We start from the raw sequence: 18,908 nt of genomic DNA on the forward strand, positions 1-18,908 counted from the left end.
CTTTTCGAGTTCTCCCACATACATAATCCTGCATACAACCTAATCTCTAGTGTCTATTTCTCATCTCATCAGACGTGATATATATGATGGAACGAGAGGAAAAAAAGAAAAGTTTTTGGTTGATTGGGCGTTTTTGCTGTTACTATTCACCCTGTTTTTGTTTATGATCTCTTTTTGTTGATAACGCGATCTGGATGGAGCATCAGGTGACGAGCAAAATAATGCATAGAGACGTTTATATTGGAATAGAAATCTTATCTATAAATTCGTTCAATCTCCGTTCTTTGTCCCCCGTATTCCCGATCGGGAGTTTGCGGTGTTCGGCAACAGACTCCGAGAACCGAGTTCAATGGCGACTTTGTTCAGGATATTCTCACCTTTGTCAATCGTCTATCTCAGTCTTACAAAGCCTGAGCCTGCTTATTACGCGTTTTACTATCTCTTATTTAGCGTCCAATGTTCCAATCGACCCTGAACAAAAACCACGCCGGGCCGCCACCGCACCTCCGAGATTTCGATACCCCTATAGATTAACCGCCAAAGATGCGCCCTCTCTCAAACAAACCCCTACCATCCTCCCTCCCAATTAAACCAAGACAACTATGCCGCCCAATCCGCCAACAGCGAAGATACACCCCCGAACCGAACAAAAAACCCCATGATCCCCAACCGCATACACAACCACAATCGCAGAATCCCTCCTTCTCCTCCTCCCCACCACACCCCCAACCATCCGGCACAGTCGCTTCCTCCGCCGGCGCGTCGCCGGCGCCGTTGCGCGCGCGCTCTCTGCGAGAGGTTATATATGCGGGACCGCTGGGAAGACTTGGGCGGTCGTATGCGCGGGTGCAGGAGCGGAGGCCGTATGCGACGCAGTTGTGTAGCTCGGTGGTGGTTTATTTGTGTGGGGATCTGAGTGCGCAGGTGTTGTTTCCGTCGGAGCCGGTCAAGGGTAGGGAGAGTGAGAATGCGGAGGGAGGAGGGTATGATCCGTGGAGGACGATGAGGCATTTGACGGTTGGGGTTGGGTCGAGTATTCCTTCTTACAACTGGTATCCCATCACGACTCCCCCGGCTACACCTAAAAGATGCTAACGAGGCGACAGGTTCATGTTCCTCCACAACAACTTCAACTTCCCCTCAAAATTCCTCTCCATCCTCACTAAAGTCTGTGTCCAACAAGCCGTCTTCACCCCAGTCTTTAACACCTACTTCTTCTCCGTCCACTCGCTGCTCAGCGGCGCCTCGCTCGAAGATACATGGGAGCGATTGAAGAAGGCGCTCCCCGTGAGTGTCACGAACAGCGTGAAGCTGTGGCCCGCTGTCACGGCGTTTAGCTTTATGTATGTGCCGCCGCAGTTCCGGAATGTGTTCTCGGGGATTATAGCGGTGGGGTGGCAGACGTATTTATCTTGGTTGAATCAGAAGGCTGCGAGGGAGGTCGAGGTTGCTGAGATGGCTGCTGCTTCGGCTTCGGCTTCGGTTACGGTGGCGACGTGATTATTATTATTTTGGCATATAGATTATAGAACTTGTATATAGTCTAGATAGATCAATAGAGTGTATTTCATCTATGCCACTGTTCTGCATACTAGGCGGCGCGGATGACGTTTACCCATTCGGGCAGCTCCAAATTCCCGTCATCAACCAAAGGACCTTGAACAAACAACCTGACATGCCTTCCTTCCCTCATAGTCATAGGCATGTCCTACCCAGAAAACACTCCTCACCAATCGACGCCGGATCACAGCGACTACGGCTCCGACTTTACCCCGGAACAAGAGGCGCTCGTGGACGAATTACTCGCCAAAATTGCCACGGAGAGCGCGTCGGTTACGCCCTCTACACCACCACCTCTCCCACAACAACCGTCACAATTACCACGAAATACAGCGACGGAAGTAGCTGTTAATATTCCTACCGCTACGCAGGATACCGTTGGCACACAGGACATCGAAGATTACTATGCACCGCAATCGAGCCCGCGCATTCCTAGGGTCCTGGGCCGCGAAACACCAGGCACTACATGGCAATTATACAAGACAACGACTCCTTGGACAAAGGCTCCTTGGGCAGGTACTAGCGCAGGGCCCGGGATATCACCAACGCAGAACTCGAACAACGGCGGTGCGGAGCTTGGTTAGTAATTGCATACCTCCGATTCGCCTACGTGATCTTTTTGTATTGACAATCTGACTGGAAAGCGTTTAGTCGAACATCCGAATTCGACAGAAGGGCGCACACGGAATCGAGAGCGTGATATTCAGAGGGAGCAAGAATGGGTTGCTGCTATGAATTATGCTGCCGCAGGGACTGGGACTGATGGGGATAATCCGGCGGCGGATACCACGCGGTCACCGATTGAGCGGTTTCGACGGTCTCCGAATAAAGCGTTTTCCGTGTCGGATTTGATATCGCCTGCGTGGTGCGAGTTGCAGTATTGGTATACGTTGACCAAGTATGGAAGGAAGAGGAGGACAGCGGCTATGAAGCAGGGGACTACGATTCATAAAACGTTGGAGGATGAGGTGCATACGACCGTGGCGGTAGAGGTTAAGACGAAGGAAGATGCGCTGGCGTTACGGATTTGGAATATAATCCAGGGCCTGCGGACATTACGCGAGTTCGGGATGACAAGGGAATTGGAGGTCTGGGGGTTGGTGGACGGTGAGCTGGTGAACGGGGTGATTGATCAACTTTCGTATGAGTGTCCGGATTCGGAGCTTGAGGCATCTGCTGCGTCGTATTATGCGGATGTTGAGGCTACGCGGGCTGCGCTGCCGCAGTATCAGATGACACTGACGGATTATCTGCTGTCGTCTTCGCAGCGTGGGCAGCGGTTGGATGAATTGTCCTGGAACCAGAATAAGGAGGTGGATTGGTCTGCATCACCACTACCACCGCCGCCCCCAGAGGCGTTTGAGATACCCCGGGTGTATTTGACGGATATCAAGACCAAGGGCAGTGGGTCGATTCCTACCGTCAAGAGCACGTCTTTTCGACCAACGTCGCTTCAGCTACAGATGTATTACCATATGCTCAACCGGCTGGTGACCAGCGATGATGTGACTATCGAGTCACTCGCGGCGCGCTACAACCTTGATCCCAACCGTTCGTTCACGGACGCCTTCGTCACTGAAGTGAGTGACATAAACAACCAGTTCTTCGACGCTATGTCTCCACAAGAATTCGACCCCGACTTCATCCCTACGCCTGAAGACGCCTTGAAAAAGCCATTCTCATCACCCGCCTCCTCATCCACAATCCCCCCATCTGGCAGCCAAGACTCAACAACCGTCCTCTTCGAGAATAACAACCTTACCAACCTCTGGCGCCTAATGAAAGACCATCTCCGCCTCACCTTCCTGCCATCCCAAGGATCCGAAATCCGCATGGCCCCCTCCATCCCCTCAGAAGTCCAACCCTCTATCCTCGATTCCTATTCAACAGTCATCTCCCCGCTCCTAACAGCACGCTACCTCTCCGCCTCCGAGCCTCGCTCCCTGGGCAGTCGATCGTTCCTGTATGATCCTGTTAGTATGAACTCGTATCTATCGGACCAGATGAGTTGGTGGAAGGGGCGGCGGGATCCGCGGGGCGTGGAGGTGATGGAGGCGTGGAAGTGTCGGATTTGCGAGTTCCGGGATGAGTGCTCGTGGAGGCAGGAGAAAGCTTGGATGTTGGCGAATCGGAATCGGGGGAGGAAGAGGGCTGCTGCTTGATTTTTGATCCTTGTTATTGGGGATTATTATTATTATTATTATTATTATTCATACACGCATCTGTCAGCCCTATAGGCCGAGTGGCGGCAGGTCCTGCGGGGCAGCCGGGTAAGCCGCCGTAATGGTAGTCGCTATGTACATCGTCGCCTTTATACACATATCCTGATATCTCATTCCGCTTGTTGCATATCCCGTGCTGCTGGTTTTCGTGCCGCTGTTCCCATGGCCACGAAGATCCATGGGCTTGTTGGATACTGTCTCATTTCCTTCCCTACTTCTGCAAGCGTGTAACCTCGGCTGCGCTATGCTGCCGGTTGCCCCAAGTCTGTTGTTGTGACTCGGTATGTGGTTGGTAGAGTTTGAAACTGGCCTAGGAGACCTGTCTCAAGCATGAAGCGCACTGCCTTCGGTACCAGGTCTGGCCGTGTTAGGTAGGCCCGGTAATCCAACTCCCGCCTTGACCCCTGTGTAAGATGGCGCATCCGGGGGCCTGCCTGGTTTGTACAGTGGAGGAGAACATGGCGTATATCTTGACGACCACGTCCACAAGAGCATTCAGTTGATTCCATAGCGTTAAAGGTGCCAAGATAACTAGCAAGCGCAATCTTCCCAGTTTGCATTTGAATGAGGACTGATGTGGCGGCTCTCCGTAGGCCTTGGTATAGTTGCATTGGTGCTTTTGAGGGTTCTTTCCATAAACGACGGAGGGAGTTCCCATGGGTGGAGGCAGCCCATTCAGACTTCCATGCGCTTGCTGCTTCTATGCGAAGGGCTCTTCGAGTGCTAGCCATGAGAGTGAGCTCCTCTACACTGTTGGGTGCTGGGGAATTGGCAGCTTCTTTTGCAAGAGTGTCAGCACACTCATTGCCGTAGATGCCTTCATGACCTGGGAGCCAATACAGCTGTATATCCCAGCCACGTTCCTGTAGTTGAGATGCAGTGCATGTAATCTCGCTCAGGATATATTGACCAGAAGACCTTCCTGGAGCTGAACACGCTTGAATTGCCGCCTGATTGTCTGTAAAGATGATTGCAGTATAGGCCTGATGGGAACGTTGTGATGTCGGTCCAACCATGTTGCCTATTTGGGTGAGAGCCATCTCTATGCCTCGCAATTCCGCTGCATATACAGTATGAGTAGCTGGGGAGCCAATGTGAACTGCCTGGCGCCCTAGAGGTGAAGCCACTGCTGCTCCAACTCCCTGTTCTGTCAAGCTGCCATCTGTGTATGCAATGATGTCAGCGCCGCTACGTACAGCGGCTTGGTGAGCTGCTAAGGCATCTTCCCGAGTTTCTGCTATGTGGGATTCCAGACCTGACCACCATGGGGGGGTCACATGTGGGTGTATAACCTCCAGTCTGTTCTGAGGGATTGCAATTCGCCGTCCCCACCGTTCTAGCGGTGATGTCAGAGGGTCATGGTCTGGGGTGGTGGCCCATTGCATGTGTCGCCGTCGTTCCCATGCATTCCTTGGTGCTGGTCGTTGGCCAGAGCGGCGTATCTCAATGAGGGTGGCCATAAGGGGAGAGGTGGCTATCCGGAGATATGATTCTTTAGCTGCATGCTCCAGTGCAATCATTGGAGGAGGAATGTTGAGACATATCTCCAAAGCAGCTCGAGAGGTCGTTCTGAATGCACCAGCAATCCTATAGAGGGCCTTGTGCTGGATAGATTCCAAGGCTTTCCTAGCAGCATTTTCTGCCGCCTTGAAGCCCCATCCAGCCTGTATAAACCATGTGGAACTGGCAAATGTGATCTGTGGCCACAACACTGCTGTGTACATTTGGCGGAGATGGGATAGGGTGATTCCCCAGGTTGAGCCTGCTATGGAGCGGAGCGCTGCTATCATTTCAGTTGCTTTAACTTGGGCGTGTTCAATTTGCTTCATGCCAGTGAGATGCTGGTCTAACTGGACACCAAGGTAGCGAAGGGTAGGCACTGGCTTAACCTCTACCCCTTGCACTTTGACTGAAGCATTGGTTGAGCTCGATGGTCTAGGAACACCTCGGACCTTCCGCCACAAATGTATCAGCCCATATTTTGCTGGTGCAAACTTGGAGGCATGTTGGGCTTCCCATTGTTCCGCTATTTTATGTATTTGTTCAAGACGTCGGCAGTTAGCTGCAGCAGCCCGGCTCCAGACAAGTATGCATATATCATCAATGTAGCCAGTCACCATAGCTTTTCCAGGGTAAGCCTCATGTATTTGGTCGATTAGGTCTGCATTGTAGAACAGGTAGAGAATTGGAGAGAGAGGTGAGCCTTGGGGTATGCCTGTATCTGTGGCAAACTGGCCTGTTGCTCCCTCTTGTTATTGGGGATGAAATAGAGATATGGCACTTTTGGCATTTGGGTTGGCGTTATTATGGCATTTTTTGGTTTATGCATTACATGGTATGAAAGGGCTGGATATTGGGTACGAAAAGTCGGATATTTTTCTCATGAATTAATGAAAGACACTTTATCCCACGTGACCTGACTGGTATTCGTCGTCAGACGCCAACGATTGTTTCAATAACCAAGTCGCCATCTACAGCACCACAAATAGGGCAAAATAGCTTCAATGCCCCCTTTCGAGGACGACGCCTTATGGTATTCGGGATCTTCTACAATTGCAGATATTGCTTAGGATGTCGGGGGTGATTTGACTGATCCAGTTCGCGACGTTTACGTTGAGTCAATTGTTGGAGATGGTCAAGTTGCTGTGAACAGTCGAGAGAAGAGAATTTAATGAAACGTTAAGGTTGCACCAAATATGATTCGTGCAGGCGAATTCACAAAATGCATAGTGAAGCTCTGCCATACCTTTAAAACAATGAAACCACTATCTCATGCAACAAACCTAGAGATTGTGACGGCTTGACCTCAACGCCAGCTTGATGCCACAGTGGCTGATATCTACAAACGCCGCCATGCAAGCAAACAAAGAAAGTACTTAGGGCGGCCACACAACATATAGATAAAAGCCCCTTTTCCTGTAGATAGATTTCCTCTTCTCTTTTCTTCCCCAGATTCGATATTCTCGTCGTTGGCTACAATAGTTTAGACAGGAACTCAGTCCGTTATTATCTACTATTCCGAGCCCGTGACAGAGATTGTCAGTGTGTTGGTCCAAAGGACTCTTTGTGGCAGTCTCGTCTCCTTTTTTCTATTGCTTTAGAGTGGATCTGAACAGGAAAGTTCCAGAGCTCAGATAACCATATATTAACCAGTATTTTGCAATCTCCATCATCATCCATCATCCATCAGAATAACATCGACTACTTGCCCATCCACTGTTCCAGAACACAATTACAACCTTAAATTACCGCATGAGTACTTAACATTGTCTTCCTACATATCCAACGAAACCAGCACTAAGCTAACGTAACCCAAACCTCCCATAGAGCAACTCTCCCGCCAAAAATGAAGATATCTTACCTCCCAATCACTCTCGCCCTCACAAGTACCACCCTAGCCGGACCCGCAGCCTACGGAATCTGCCAGGCCGGCTGCTCGGGCGTCGTCATGGCGTGTTACGCCGCTGCAGGCTTTACCTGGGGCGCTACTTTGGCTGCATCAGCACCTGCTAGTATTTTGGCGTGTAACACGGCATATGGATATTGTCAGGCATCTTGCGCGGCGGTTTTGCTTACGCCGACTCCTTAAGGGTATAAGGGTTCTTCTGCAATTGCGAATGTTGTTTAGAATGTTGGGGTGGGGGGCGAGTTGAGTTGGTGGTAGGGAAATTTGTGGTTTTTGTTGAGTTAATGGTCGGATAGATAATCAAATTATTGTGAGCAGTCCAGAGGAGAATGCGATGATGATGTAGGCAAGTTTGTAGATTGCATGCATGCAAGTAACCGACTAGAAAGGATAACTCCTAAAATCATCTTCCTTGTCCAATTCCAAACCCGCAGCAACCTGCTCCTCATGCTTTCGATCCAAGTACCTCAATAAAACGCCCTCATACTTCTCCTTCCCCTTATACCGCGACACATCCTCTCCCCAGCTGCGAATCGCAGATGCCAACCGCCCAGGCACATACGGCTCCTTAACAATCTCCGTAATAGGTTCGAAGTATGTCCTAATCGTAAATACCACAGCCCCAGATCTCGGAAGTCGACGAAGAGACTGCCGCTCGGAGCGGAAAAAGTGCTGCTCAATGGCCTTGTCCTTCTGCGCCGTATTCCACGATACCTCTTCCGAGTCCTCGGGCCCGATACTATCCGACCATGCGAGATTATCATCAACCTGGATGAAATAATTATTCCTCAATACAGGATCCTCAGGCTTCAACCGGCGGAAGAAATTCATCATCCCCTTTTCCAACTTCTCTCTGTACTGCGGAACATCTCCCGAGGTATGTATCTCCGAAAGCCGCATGCCGAATTTATCCTGTAAGCGCCAGAAGCCAGGGAGGAGGATTGCGCCGGCGAGGAGGTAGTAGTCGCCGTCTGGGCGCTCGATCATTAGGGCTAGGTCATCTTGGATTAGGCGGGCAGAGGTGGCCATGGGGTCTTCGGGGAGGGGGCGTTGGACTATGTTGAAGGACTCGTTGGTTACGAGGTTGGTTATTCCGGTGGGTGTTTTGAGGAACATGGTGGGGTAGCGTTCGGGGAGGTAGGTACAGCTGGTGTTGCGTGTGTTAGACTTGCCCTCGTATCCAGCCCTGGGGTTATGACAGGGGTGGCTTACAGCTCCTCCAGTAACTCAATTGCTCCGTCCATGGCCTCTGTCGCAGTCATGCAACTCTTAGTACCCCGTTCTTTGATGCGACGGGTCTTGTCGGCGTGGTATCGGAAGTAATGGTTATCGAGTTCTTTTTCTGTGAGCAACTGTTCTTGTATACTCGTATTCTTGTCTCACCTATCCATTCATCCCACTTCATGCTTCTCAGTCCCATGGTGATAAAATATTTTCTGACATAGTGAGCCACCCGATTCCAGAACCTCATAGCAGTGTACTTACGGTCCATATCGAAACGGCCGATACGGTATAGGCTTGGTCGTATGGACATCCCAATTCGGATAGGGTGCTGCTGTTGGTCTTTTGAAGGCAGACGGTGTCCATTCTTAATTGATTGACGAGAGTTAGTTGTGCAGTTATGCAACCTTGGCCAAGGAGAAAGCTTACCTCCCGGCTTCCTATCCGACTTTTTGAACTTCGACCCTAACGGCTTCTTCTCAAGATCTGGTGCCGAGGGTCTAGTGGCTTCCTGTTTAGTCTTCCATCTGTTGAGGATGTTGTCTACAGTCCAGATACAGACGGCGACTATCAGACCTATCAAGGCGATGTCTTTGAGATGATACTGGCTGGTATTGAGGACTCGTGATGCCATTGTGAAAGATTCCAACGGTAACTATAAACTATGGATAGGAGAGAACCCAAGAAAGGGACATTTCATCGAGCATAAGTACAGAGAGTCTTCTGTGCTGTTATTGTATGCAACGGCGTGTAACATGATCATATCGATAAGGTCTTTCCTATCACGTTAGTCAGATGCGAACGTGCTTCCGTTACAAGTGTCATGCGCCTGCAAACCAATGACTGACATGTATAGGTGTGCTTTGGACGTTGTCGTGCGGAGATGCTTATCTCTTAGTCTCACGGAGGGATCAAGTTTCCTAATCTGGAAGGATATACTGTCATTCCAATACAACATTGCATCTCGATGTACATGATATTATTTACATAAATACAGGAATAATAAGCTCGACTAAGTGAGCCTAGCGCCAAGTGCTATCCAGAAATCTTCCAATATTATTATAGTTTAGCTGAGGGCGAAGCAGCCAAAACCTCGCTAGCAATCATGCCACCGGGCTTTCAGTAAACTTGATCATATCATGCCCATCCATTCTCAAACCAAACGGTCCCTTCAAGTCCTTGAATTTCAACGAGTGCTGACAATCGAAATCCAAATTCCTCGCACAGATCCGAAACAGTTCCGCCAGAAAGCACTGCTCGATGGAATAGTCCGACGAAAAAATAATTTCCGGCAGCTGCCGCCACCGAGCAAGTTATTCCGGAATTATCTTTGACGGCTCCTAGAAGAGTGCCTAGTGTACAGGGGGCATATAGCTGCGCTCCTGCGTGTACGATTCCAACCGATCCCGCCGCGATGTGCAGCAGGGCGACATTAGCGACTCAATCGACGGGGGCTTCGTCGAGATTGTCCGTCCCGCTTGTTTGACCCTGAAGTACATGGAAAACCATCGGCTCTGAGCCACTGGACAGGAAGATTCGAACAAATGTGGATGCCGGGTTCGAGCCGTGAGGGCCGTAGTGAGGGAATGGGTGACGGATCGCTAGCCCGATGATGGTCGACCGGATAATCAGGATTGGGAGGTTGCTGTGTCGGTAGTGCTTGCTGAGACCGAAATTGGGCATCACAATATCGCCTAAGACGAACACGATCTTAGTCGCGAGAATGGAGTTGACACAGTTTCCCATGCTCTTCCTCCATTTCGCTAGTGCCCTTTCCTTGGAACCACGGCACAGGACGTATATCTTCCTTGTGGGAAGCTGTACCGTAAGCTTGTACAGAAGACATCCTCACATGACACCACTGCTGCCTGTGGCCTGTGAGGAAAACGGTTTGCTGTGCAAACGATTGGGCGTTTCCGATGTCTGTGACATTGGATTATCGTGATCACTGTGATGGAAAGATGAAAAGTTTAATAAATTGGTGTCTGAAATTTTAGGGACAACGGGCAACTAGCAACATTTATTCCAAGGTCCCCCCGGATTTGAAGACACTATGTATACCTCCGTTGGCACCCACATCAGCCAAGACAATGAGTGGGACTGTTTATATGATTGACACGGCTGATTCTCAGGAATTGAATGTGGCTGTCTGAACTAGTGTTCAGCTGGACATGCTCGTGAAATTACGAGAAAAAGTATAGCGAGGTAATAGGCTGAGTATCATGCGACAATAACATGGCTTCGTAGATTCATGTTCAACACCAACATCAACCTTGCAGGGACCAGGTGTGCGGAGCTGCACAATGACAGCAGTCCAGGACCACAATGACTGGAGTGCATTTAGGTCAGTGTTATTCCTGATTGGAAGCCTGACATTGTTATCGTTGATGGCAACTTCTGATGCTACCATTCTGATTCCGACATTACCAGTATGATATGACACCTTCATTTATAGATATACCCACTGACAAGCATCTTCATATCAGATACTAGCCCAAAACCTCAATGGAACCGCCATCGATGCATTCTGGGAAGGCGCATCGTTCCTCCTCGCTAATGCCGCCTGCCAACCGGTCGTGGCAGCCATCTCCTAGATTTTCGGACGCCCGGACCTACTCATCGTCATGATCTTGGTGTTCTCCGTCTGAACAGTCATAGCATGCTCTGCGCAGGCTTTCCCGCAACTTCTAACCGGCCGCTCCGTACAGGGGATTGGCGCAGGAGGCATTTTATCCATGGTGCTTGCCATCTTCACGGATATTGTTCTGCGTCTGCGAGCGCGGTACCGGCCTGCGATGCAGGTCACTTGGGCTGTTGGGATGGTAACAGCGCCGGTGATTGGGGGTGCGTGTGCGCATCCTAAGACTTGGAGGTGGATTTTCTATATTAATTTTCCTATTTGTGCTACTTTGTTCGGTGGCGGTTCCGTTGCTGAATCGACAGGAAGAGCATTCTGGGACAACGACGAAGGGTTCATTTTTATCCAAGTGGCGTCGGCTTGACTTTGTCGGCTGTGGATTGTTCCTACGTAGTACGACCGGTTTCTTGATTGAGGCTACTCGGGGAGGCGTCCAGTATGATGGGGATTCGATCTAAGTTCTTGTTCCCATTTTCTTAGGGTTGGCGGGCATTATCTCGACGATTGTGTCGGAGAAGTGGGGACCGAGAACCCTGTTTTATTTGGATCTTCGATGATTTCGAACAACAGCAGCGTACCTCTGTGGGATGCTTCAAGGTTTATTGTATGTACAGCCACTTGCACCATAAAAGGAAATACTGACAAGCCACTCCCAGCTCTTCGCCGAAGCCTACTACGTCGCAATCTATCTCGAAGGCGCCAAACTCTTCGACCCTCTGAAAACAGGCCTAAGCGATCTCCCAATGACGGCCGGCATGCTCCCAATCTCCGTCATCGCCGGAATCCTCATAACCCACACAGGCAGACACCGCTGGTGTCTCTGGACCGGCTGGCTACTTACAACACTCGCGTCCGGACAGCTTATTCTGCTCGACTCAAATACAAGACTGCAGTCTGGATGATTCTGTTGATTATCGCGGGCGTAGGACACGGGTTCCTTTTAGGGCCGGGGTTGTTTTCTGCCCAGGCTACTTGTAGTCAGAATGATTTTGCTGTTGCTACGTCGGTGTATAGATTTCTGCGGAGTTTTGGGATGTGCCTTGGTGTTGCTAAGGGTATACGATACTTCAGAATGTGTTGAAGGATAAATTGGGTGATGATGGGTTTCCAGCGTGGATTGCCACCGATGCGACGGCGTATGTGCAGAAGTCGAGGGATATGCAGGATACCGGGCAGAATCCGGTTATGAGGCAGAAGATCCAGAATGATTTTGTTCTGGGAGCTCAACCGGTTATGGCTTTGCTGACGGGTATTGGAGGGTTGGGTTTGTTTTGAGTCTTATTAAGAAAAGGGTTATGAATTGAGTATCACCTTAGGTATGACAACATTTTATTGACGAGTCTGATCAAACCCCGGTCTATGTCCATCCCCGGAATATTTCAATCTTCTCTCAGTACAACTCAGCAGCTTTACCGACGGATTGATTCTGTGGCGCGGGACGTAACGCCGTTATGGTGCTGCTAGGGTAATTTTGTGACCTGAAGCAGCATTCCGCGATGGCCCATTAGGTTCAGTTTCTAGGACCAATTAGTCAAATACGGCTGGCTGCCTGGGTAGCAATTTCTGCGAAGCGGGTCCATAAAGGTACATGAACTTTTGATGATATTGATATGCTGTGAGGCTTGATATTAACCAAATATTTACAAATTCTCGTTGTCGCCACGCCGCTTGAGAAGACAGTATTGTCCCCAGTGCCGGCGGAAGCGATCCGGGATAATAGGGAGATCAGGAATCCAAATCAGACGGCCCAAAAGACCGGTCTGAGAGGTATCAAGGAATTCCCTGCAGGAGAGTTTCTTCCACTGCGACTCGTCGTCGACGTAATGCGGCTCCAGCTCGGTTGCTTCACGTCCGGAGAAATACGAATCAACGAGATAAGAGCATTGAGAAATGTCGACCTGTTCATGTTGATTAGCTCACTTTCAATGGATATATAACATGGATGGCTGTGCTCACGTATTTGCCAGTATCTTCCTCGTTGCGATCGTTCATTCCAGTGGGAATTTGTGATGCGCCATTGAAAAGAGCGGGGTAATCAGCAGCATCAGGGAACTCCCCGGGAAGAAGTCCCTTGAATTCACTCTTGATGAACTTCGCTCGCATGTCATTGGGGAGGAAGTATGACGACGGGAACCGATACCATTCTTTGCCAAAACAGACGGACTCGCCAGCCTGGACTTCTGTCTTCTCCAATGGCTCTAACACCTTCAAAGGAGCGTTATAGGCGGTGATTATACCGATGGTTCGTAGTAAGCCTGCATTAATAGACAGAAGAATCATCGACAAGACCACAGCAAGCTTTAACTGGGCCGGCACTCGCCCCATTAGCTCTTTCGGGTTGCTGGACCCAATAAATGAGAGAAGCATGTGGAAGCCAATAGCGGCATTGATAGCAAGGAAGGGGTATGCGGGATACATAAATCGCTCTTCCTTGTGAGGTTGGACAATGAAAATACTGAGCCACATGTAGAACGGAGTGAGAAGGGTGACGGTTCGCAGAATCGTCTGCTTATTGGTGGCCTGAGACCGGAAGATTGCCTGGAAGGCAAGCAGCGGTGCAGCCAACATAGCAAGAATGAACCAAATATTGAAGTTAAGCAATAAGTTCCGGATATAGAACGTCCATGGCTCTGTGCCAAAGATCTCAGGGCCTCTTCCTTCGCCGCCAAAGATGTTGTAAGCGACAATATTCCACGGAACGATGGTGAAATTTTGGAAAAACACATAGTCGACAGCGACTTCGGCAGCCTGAAAGTAGTCAGTACGAATGTAAGATGATTACTCCCAAGAAAAAGAGCATACCAAAATGACCAGACACCGCAAAGCGCCATCAACTACGCTGAAAACCACTTTTTTGAGAGAGCCCGCAAGGAATCCAATGACAAACTCCTCAACCAGAAGCGGAAGAAGCAGGGCTCCAGCGAACGGCCAGCCGACAATCGCACCCAGTCCGAACCACATAATGCCCTGCGCTGTCTTCTGTCCTCCCCTCCAGTCCAAGAAAGCAGTCAATCCCAACATAGACATGTACATGGTAAAGCTCGACGGCAGAAACGCAGTAGAGGCATGAAACATGCCCGGACTGAACGCGACAATCATGAGGAACAGAAGCCCGATTCTCGGGCTCAGGGTCCGGCAAATTGCTGAGTACATCCTTGTCTCACAAGAGGCGCAAACGACGGCCAAAGCAAAGCGAACGACGTAGAATGCGGAGACCTTGTCACGGAAAACCAACGAACCGGCCTTTCCCACGAGCGCATGGAGAGAGATGTACAGCCAGCTTCGGATCGAATAAACCGGCGAATATTCCCATGTTTGAAGCCCGTATCCGTAGTTGACGTAATGCGTAGGTTCCCAGAAGTTGAAGACCTCGTCGCAGTCTTGAATCGGAGCAAGGAAAGCGGCAATTGAATTCGAAATGAGACACACGTAGAGCGTTATATTCAATGGCAAGTAGAACGGCGCTGGTCCAGCGCTGCTCTATGTTAGCTGGCCAGAGCACGTATGTGATGGGAACAACCACGGCCATACCGTTGCTTTTTCGTGCGCGGCGCAGCCTGCGCAGGTGGTCCTGCAGACGACATTTCGATTGATTTATTCGATATTAACAGACTAGTGAAGGAAGCCCATCGGAAGTCCTTATATTGCGGAGGAGTTTTGTCCGGTGGCCGGTTCGGCAATTGCCGCAGTTCCATATCTTATCTTTTTTTTTTTCTCTCTTACGGCTTCCTCTCTCATCCAGTTTATCCCACTGATTTTTCTCTTTGAGTTATTCTCAATAGCTCACCTGCTTCTAGACCTTAGAAGAATGAATGACCAGCAACAGCCTGGCCTTCCAGTTCCAGGCACTATGAATGAGACGCCACCCGTCGCAGTGACGCCGGGCGAAGATGGCAGCGAATTTTACAACACGCCCTTCGACGCAGGGACGCCGTTGAATAAAGATGAAAACAAAGAAGACATCGCAAAAGATTCTACTATTACGGAATCAAATACCTCTCAGACAGCTCCACTAATTCCAGGATTAAATCTCGTCAATGTCAGCCTTCACGATGTGCAGTCGAATAGCAAACCGAATTCGGCGCAGGGCACGGAGGGGGACACCAATATGTCGGAAGGAAACGAAATCGCGAATGCAAAGCCTGAGATTCGGCATGTAGCTGCACAAGATGCGACAGAGCCGACACAAGTGAACCAGGCGGAACCAGCACCTCAAGCCGGGGAAGCGATGGAGGTGGACGAGAAGGACGTACAGCAGAAGCAAGGCGGCGTTACAAACGAACAATTAAATGCAAACGCCTCTAGCAGAACCCCTGTGCATGCCACAGAACTTGCGCCCGCTACCGAAATCGCTCAAAAGGAAGATGATGAACACCCCGAATGGGAGGTAGACTCGTCTCCGTACGAATCATCTTCGGACGATACGACAGATTCCTCCGAAGACGACAGCGACGATGACGAAGATTACCCTATCCTCAGCCCCGAAGAACAAGCAAGGATCCTGATGCAGGCAGAACTCGGCTCTGACGATGAAGGGGAAGGGAAAGGCAAATCAGGAAGCCATATCAAGACGGCAAACGAAATTTTAGAGGAGGCACCGCCGATTCCCGATGTTATAGTCACACCTGAGATGAAGGTTGTGCACCTAGGCCATATCCAGACCATCGTCGAGAACAATGCTCTCATCGAGGCCAACGTCTCAGGTGAATACCAGGTACTCGAGGGCGGCTCATTATTGTGCGACGAACAACGGAAAGTCGTTGGTGTGGTTTGCGAAACCCTGGGTAGGGTTGAGAATCCTTTGTACACAGTCCGCTATGAGAGTGTTGCCGTCATGGAGGAGCGCGGAATTTCCAAAGGGCAAAACATCTACTACGTCGAGCCACACTCTTCATTCGTCTTTACCCAGCCTCTCAAGGGCATGAAGGGAAGCGACGCCTCCAACTTCCACGACGAAGAAATTGCGGAGGACGAAGTCGAATTTTCGGACGACGAAGCAGAGGCCGAATACAAACGGAAACTCAAGCAGAAACGGCAGGAGAAGAAAGAAGCCCGGCACGGCGATGGCGGACCGGCAAGAGGTAGAAGAGGCCCGCCGGGCCCTTCAAAGCTTAACCAGACCGAGCTGAACTATGACGATGATGCTGGCGAAGATGGCTACACCCCGCTTGCTCGCCCCAAGAACCTTCACGAGTTCATGGGTCAAGGAGAGGCGCCAGTCGAGGGTGACGGGCCATCCGCAAGAGGGTCAGGCTTCCGTGGCGGCAGAGGTCGAGGCAGAGGTTCTGATCGTGGCCGTGGTGGTCGCGGCAGGGGTGGACCGCGCGACCAGCATCATGACCGTCGGCCTTATCCTCATGAATCCCAGCCCCAGTCCCAGCCTCAGCAGCAACCTCAACCTCAACAACCCTACATCCAGGCCCCCTTCCAATCAAACCAGCAGCCCGCATTCGGAATGCCCCAACAATATCCCGGGTTCACCTTCTCGCAGCAACAACAGCCCTACCCCCAGGCCCAATCATCGACACCATTCCAGCTCCAGATGCAGTACATGCAGAGCTTCCAGCAGCAAGCAAACCCCTATCAGCAGACGGCACAGATGCCGCAAATGCCTTCGAATTCGCAATTCAATCCACAACTGGTCCTAGCTGCCTTGCAGCAGCAACAGGCACAGCAGCAACAATATCAACAACAGTATCAACAGGCACAAGCTCAACAACAGCCCCTGTCCCAGCAGGTGCCGGGACCCCTGGGTCAACCACCAACAATAAATTTCGACCAGGTCAGGGCGCAATTGAATCTCTTACAGCAATGGGGTAATGGGAATCAAGGGCCTCCTCGTCCTCCGCAGTAGTAGTACATTGATCATATGCCTATATTAGACCTAATACGTCTGCATTCTAAGGAGCTAGCAGGGTTATGTTATGTGGTTTTGCTTTGGGATGAATAAAAGTTTTTCTACTTTGTACAGACATCATAGACCAGCATCTGCTCGATTGCATGAGCGTGCATGAATAGATTACGGTTATTATACATACAAGGACTGCCCAAGTTTGATCGCTCAGAACTCATTGGCCTTTGCGCTTTTAGCCAGGACCCAGAAGTTTTCCATCTTCCCTCTGGCCAGGACATCCTTAGCTTGCGAATCGCTTTCACAGACACGCGCTCCCAGCCACTTTCTAAAAGCACGCCCCTTGGCTTGACCTTCCCAAAGAAGATCGCAGGAATTAGTACTGAGATCCTTCAGATTCCCTTTATCATCCTCAGCCTCTAGCCACGACGCAAGAGGTTCACGATTGTTGTTCTCTCGGGCGCCGTTGGAACCAGGGTTCTCGCCCCAGTCGATCCGGTTCAGCATGAGTTTCTTGTAGGCATTAATTGAGTGGGCGCCACCCTCGACAATCACTAGGTTCAATCGAGGATGCATGACGCAAACGCCGGTAAGAGCATGCTGTTCAGCATTCTTGCTAATCTTGAAACGGTTCCGTCCGTTCGCAAGGCTATCGATCCGATATACAGACACGTGAATTCCCTTCTCTGCATCCTTTTCTTGCTGTGTTGCGAGTTTCTCCCGGCGTTCGTCTTTGCTCAGTTTACGTTCCTCGTTCATAATTTCGTGTTTCTCGCGACGTTCGGCAATTTCGCGAGTCACACGGGCTTCGACGGCAGTGGGATCCTTGACGGCTTGTTCACCCAACACCCGCATCAGGTTGGATTTCTTAACCTTTGGCGGCGGTGCTGGTTCAAGACCCAGTCTGATCTTTGCCTGTTGCTCTTTAAGATCTGCCATTCTTCGCTGTCGACGAATCTTGGCTTGTTCCTTAGGAGTAAGGAACATGGGCTTCTGTTGGGGCATATGCTTCTCTTGTGGGGGATCAAGAAGGACGGGATGTTGGATATATGAAGTCACGATTGTATCGGGTGTGCCGATCTTGACATTCTTTTCATCTTCAATGGCAGCGTAGTCATCTCCGTTCACCAGACCTTCATCCCACCACTCAACCGCCGGCGGCGCGGGAACAAGGAACGCTTTTTCGACGTCTAAGTCTTCATCGATACCCGCCTGTCGCGTCCGTTCCGCAATACGCTTCTTCATAGCCTCGAGCTGAGCCTGTCGACGTAGAGCAGCCGCTTGTTGCATGTATTTCCCTTTCTGATTGAAAACAAGTTGTCTCGACTGCCGCGGTTTCGCAACTGTGTTCTTCGGCCCAAGACTCGGATCGAAGTACGGGTTATCCTTGATTTCTTCCAGAGACGGACCTGAGAGATCAAGTCCTTGTTTCGTAGGCATCGGGGATTCGGTACGCCGATTGGCTTTCGCTTGGGATTGTCGTCCTTTGGCACCTCGGAAATCCGTCGAAATATCTCCAAGCAAAGCCGGGTGTAGACCAACATCCAATCCTCCTCTAGCCCTCGGTGTGCTGTCTTCTTCCATTTCCGGAGGCGGGTAAGACGGAGGAGGGGGCGCCCTTGGCCGCTGCAGGGCCGCTGCATTGGCCTTTTCGGTAGCTGCTGCTACTCTAGCTTTCATCTGTTCCAATCTAGACATGGCGGGGTTCGGGGGAGGAGTAGAACTGGGGGTTGGCTCTGCTGATGATGTAGTGGTGGGAGATGCGCCTTTCACAGGCCCAAGCCGTGCGCGTATAGCATCTGCTCTTGCTTTTGCCTCAGCCAGCATCTTTGACAGATCAACACCGCCACCGGAAGAGCCCCCCTGGGTCGGCGCTGGAGAGCCATCGTTGGAACGGGTCTTCTTCTGTGTATTGTTCTCTTCGTCCTCGGGGTGAGGCCGCTTCAGCATGTTGCCTGACACGTCCATGGCTCGTGTCTAAATCACTCACCCACAAATCCCAGCCCGTAT

At 50.6% G+C, this 18,908-nt stretch overlaps 7 protein-coding genes across 7 annotated transcripts; 3 read left to right on the forward strand and 4 right to left on the reverse strand.

Moving 5' to 3' along the window:
- Positions 1 to 543: 543 nt before the first annotated feature.
- Positions 544 to 1,500, forward strand: ACHE_30528S (Mpv17/PMP22 family protein; the record flags this gene model as incomplete). The annotated part of the gene is made up of 2 exons (XM_043277156.1): positions 544 to 1,052; positions 1,107 to 1,500. 2 exons carry the CDS (start codon positions 544 to 546, stop codon positions 1,498 to 1,500), a joined length of 903 nt encoding a protein of 300 aa, XP_043135063.1.
- Positions 1,501 to 1,703: 203 nt separating this feature from the next.
- On the forward strand, positions 1,704 to 3,722 carry ACHE_30529S (exonuclease V; the record flags this gene model as incomplete). The annotated part of the gene is made up of 2 exons (XM_043277157.1): positions 1,704 to 2,139; positions 2,212 to 3,722. 2 exons carry the CDS (start codon positions 1,704 to 1,706, stop codon positions 3,720 to 3,722), a joined length of 1,947 nt encoding a protein of 648 aa, XP_043135064.1.
- A 3,847-nt stretch (positions 3,723 to 7,569) lies between these two features.
- Positions 7,570 to 9,043, reverse strand: ACHE_30530A (heme-dependent oxidative N-demethylase family protein; the record flags this gene model as incomplete). Its single annotated transcript, XM_043277158.1, has 5 exons — positions 7,570 to 8,335; positions 8,401 to 8,524; positions 8,572 to 8,624; positions 8,674 to 8,776; positions 8,839 to 9,043. 5 exons carry the CDS (start codon positions 9,041 to 9,043, stop codon positions 7,570 to 7,572), a joined length of 1,251 nt encoding a protein of 416 aa, XP_043135065.1.
- An 806-nt stretch (positions 9,044 to 9,849) lies between these two features.
- Positions 9,850 to 10,155, reverse strand: ACHE_30531A (uncharacterized protein; the record flags this gene model as incomplete). Its single annotated transcript, XM_043277159.1, has 1 exon — positions 9,850 to 10,155. The coding sequence occupies one exon, from the start codon at positions 10,153 to 10,155 to the stop codon at positions 9,850 to 9,852; it is 306 nt and encodes a 101-aa protein (XP_043135066.1).
- A 2,532-nt stretch (positions 10,156 to 12,687) lies between these two features.
- ALG9 (dolichyl-P-Man:Man(6)GlcNAc(2)-PP-dolichol alpha-1,2-mannosyltransferase) lies at positions 12,688 to 14,631 on the reverse strand (the record flags this gene model as incomplete). Its single annotated transcript, XM_043277160.1, has 4 exons — positions 12,688 to 12,945; positions 13,004 to 13,795; positions 13,850 to 14,522; positions 14,579 to 14,631. The coding sequence occupies 4 exons, from the start codon at positions 14,629 to 14,631 to the stop codon at positions 12,688 to 12,690; spliced, it is 1,776 nt and encodes a 591-aa protein (XP_043135067.1).
- Positions 14,632 to 14,855: 224 nt separating this feature from the next.
- Positions 14,856 to 16,901, forward strand: ACHE_30533S (RNA-binding snoRNP assembly protein NAF1; the record flags this gene model as incomplete). Its single annotated transcript, XM_043277161.1, has 1 exon — positions 14,856 to 16,901. The coding sequence occupies one exon, from the start codon at positions 14,856 to 14,858 to the stop codon at positions 16,899 to 16,901; it is 2,046 nt and encodes a 681-aa protein (XP_043135068.1).
- A 207-nt stretch (positions 16,902 to 17,108) lies between these two features.
- On the reverse strand, positions 17,109 to 18,866 carry ACHE_30534A (U4/U6-U5 snRNP complex subunit PRP3; the record flags this gene model as incomplete). Its single annotated transcript, XM_043277162.1, has 1 exon — positions 17,109 to 18,866. The coding sequence occupies one exon, from the start codon at positions 18,864 to 18,866 to the stop codon at positions 17,109 to 17,111; it is 1,758 nt and encodes a 585-aa protein (XP_043135069.1).
- Between the last annotated feature and the right edge of the window lie 42 nt (positions 18,867 to 18,908).

This window comes from Aspergillus chevalieri, chromosome 3 (genome assembly GCF_016861735.1).
Source record: "Aspergillus chevalieri M1 DNA, chromosome 3, nearly complete sequence".
Classification (NCBI taxonomy): domain Eukaryota; kingdom Fungi; phylum Ascomycota; class Eurotiomycetes; order Eurotiales; family Aspergillaceae; genus Aspergillus; species Aspergillus chevalieri.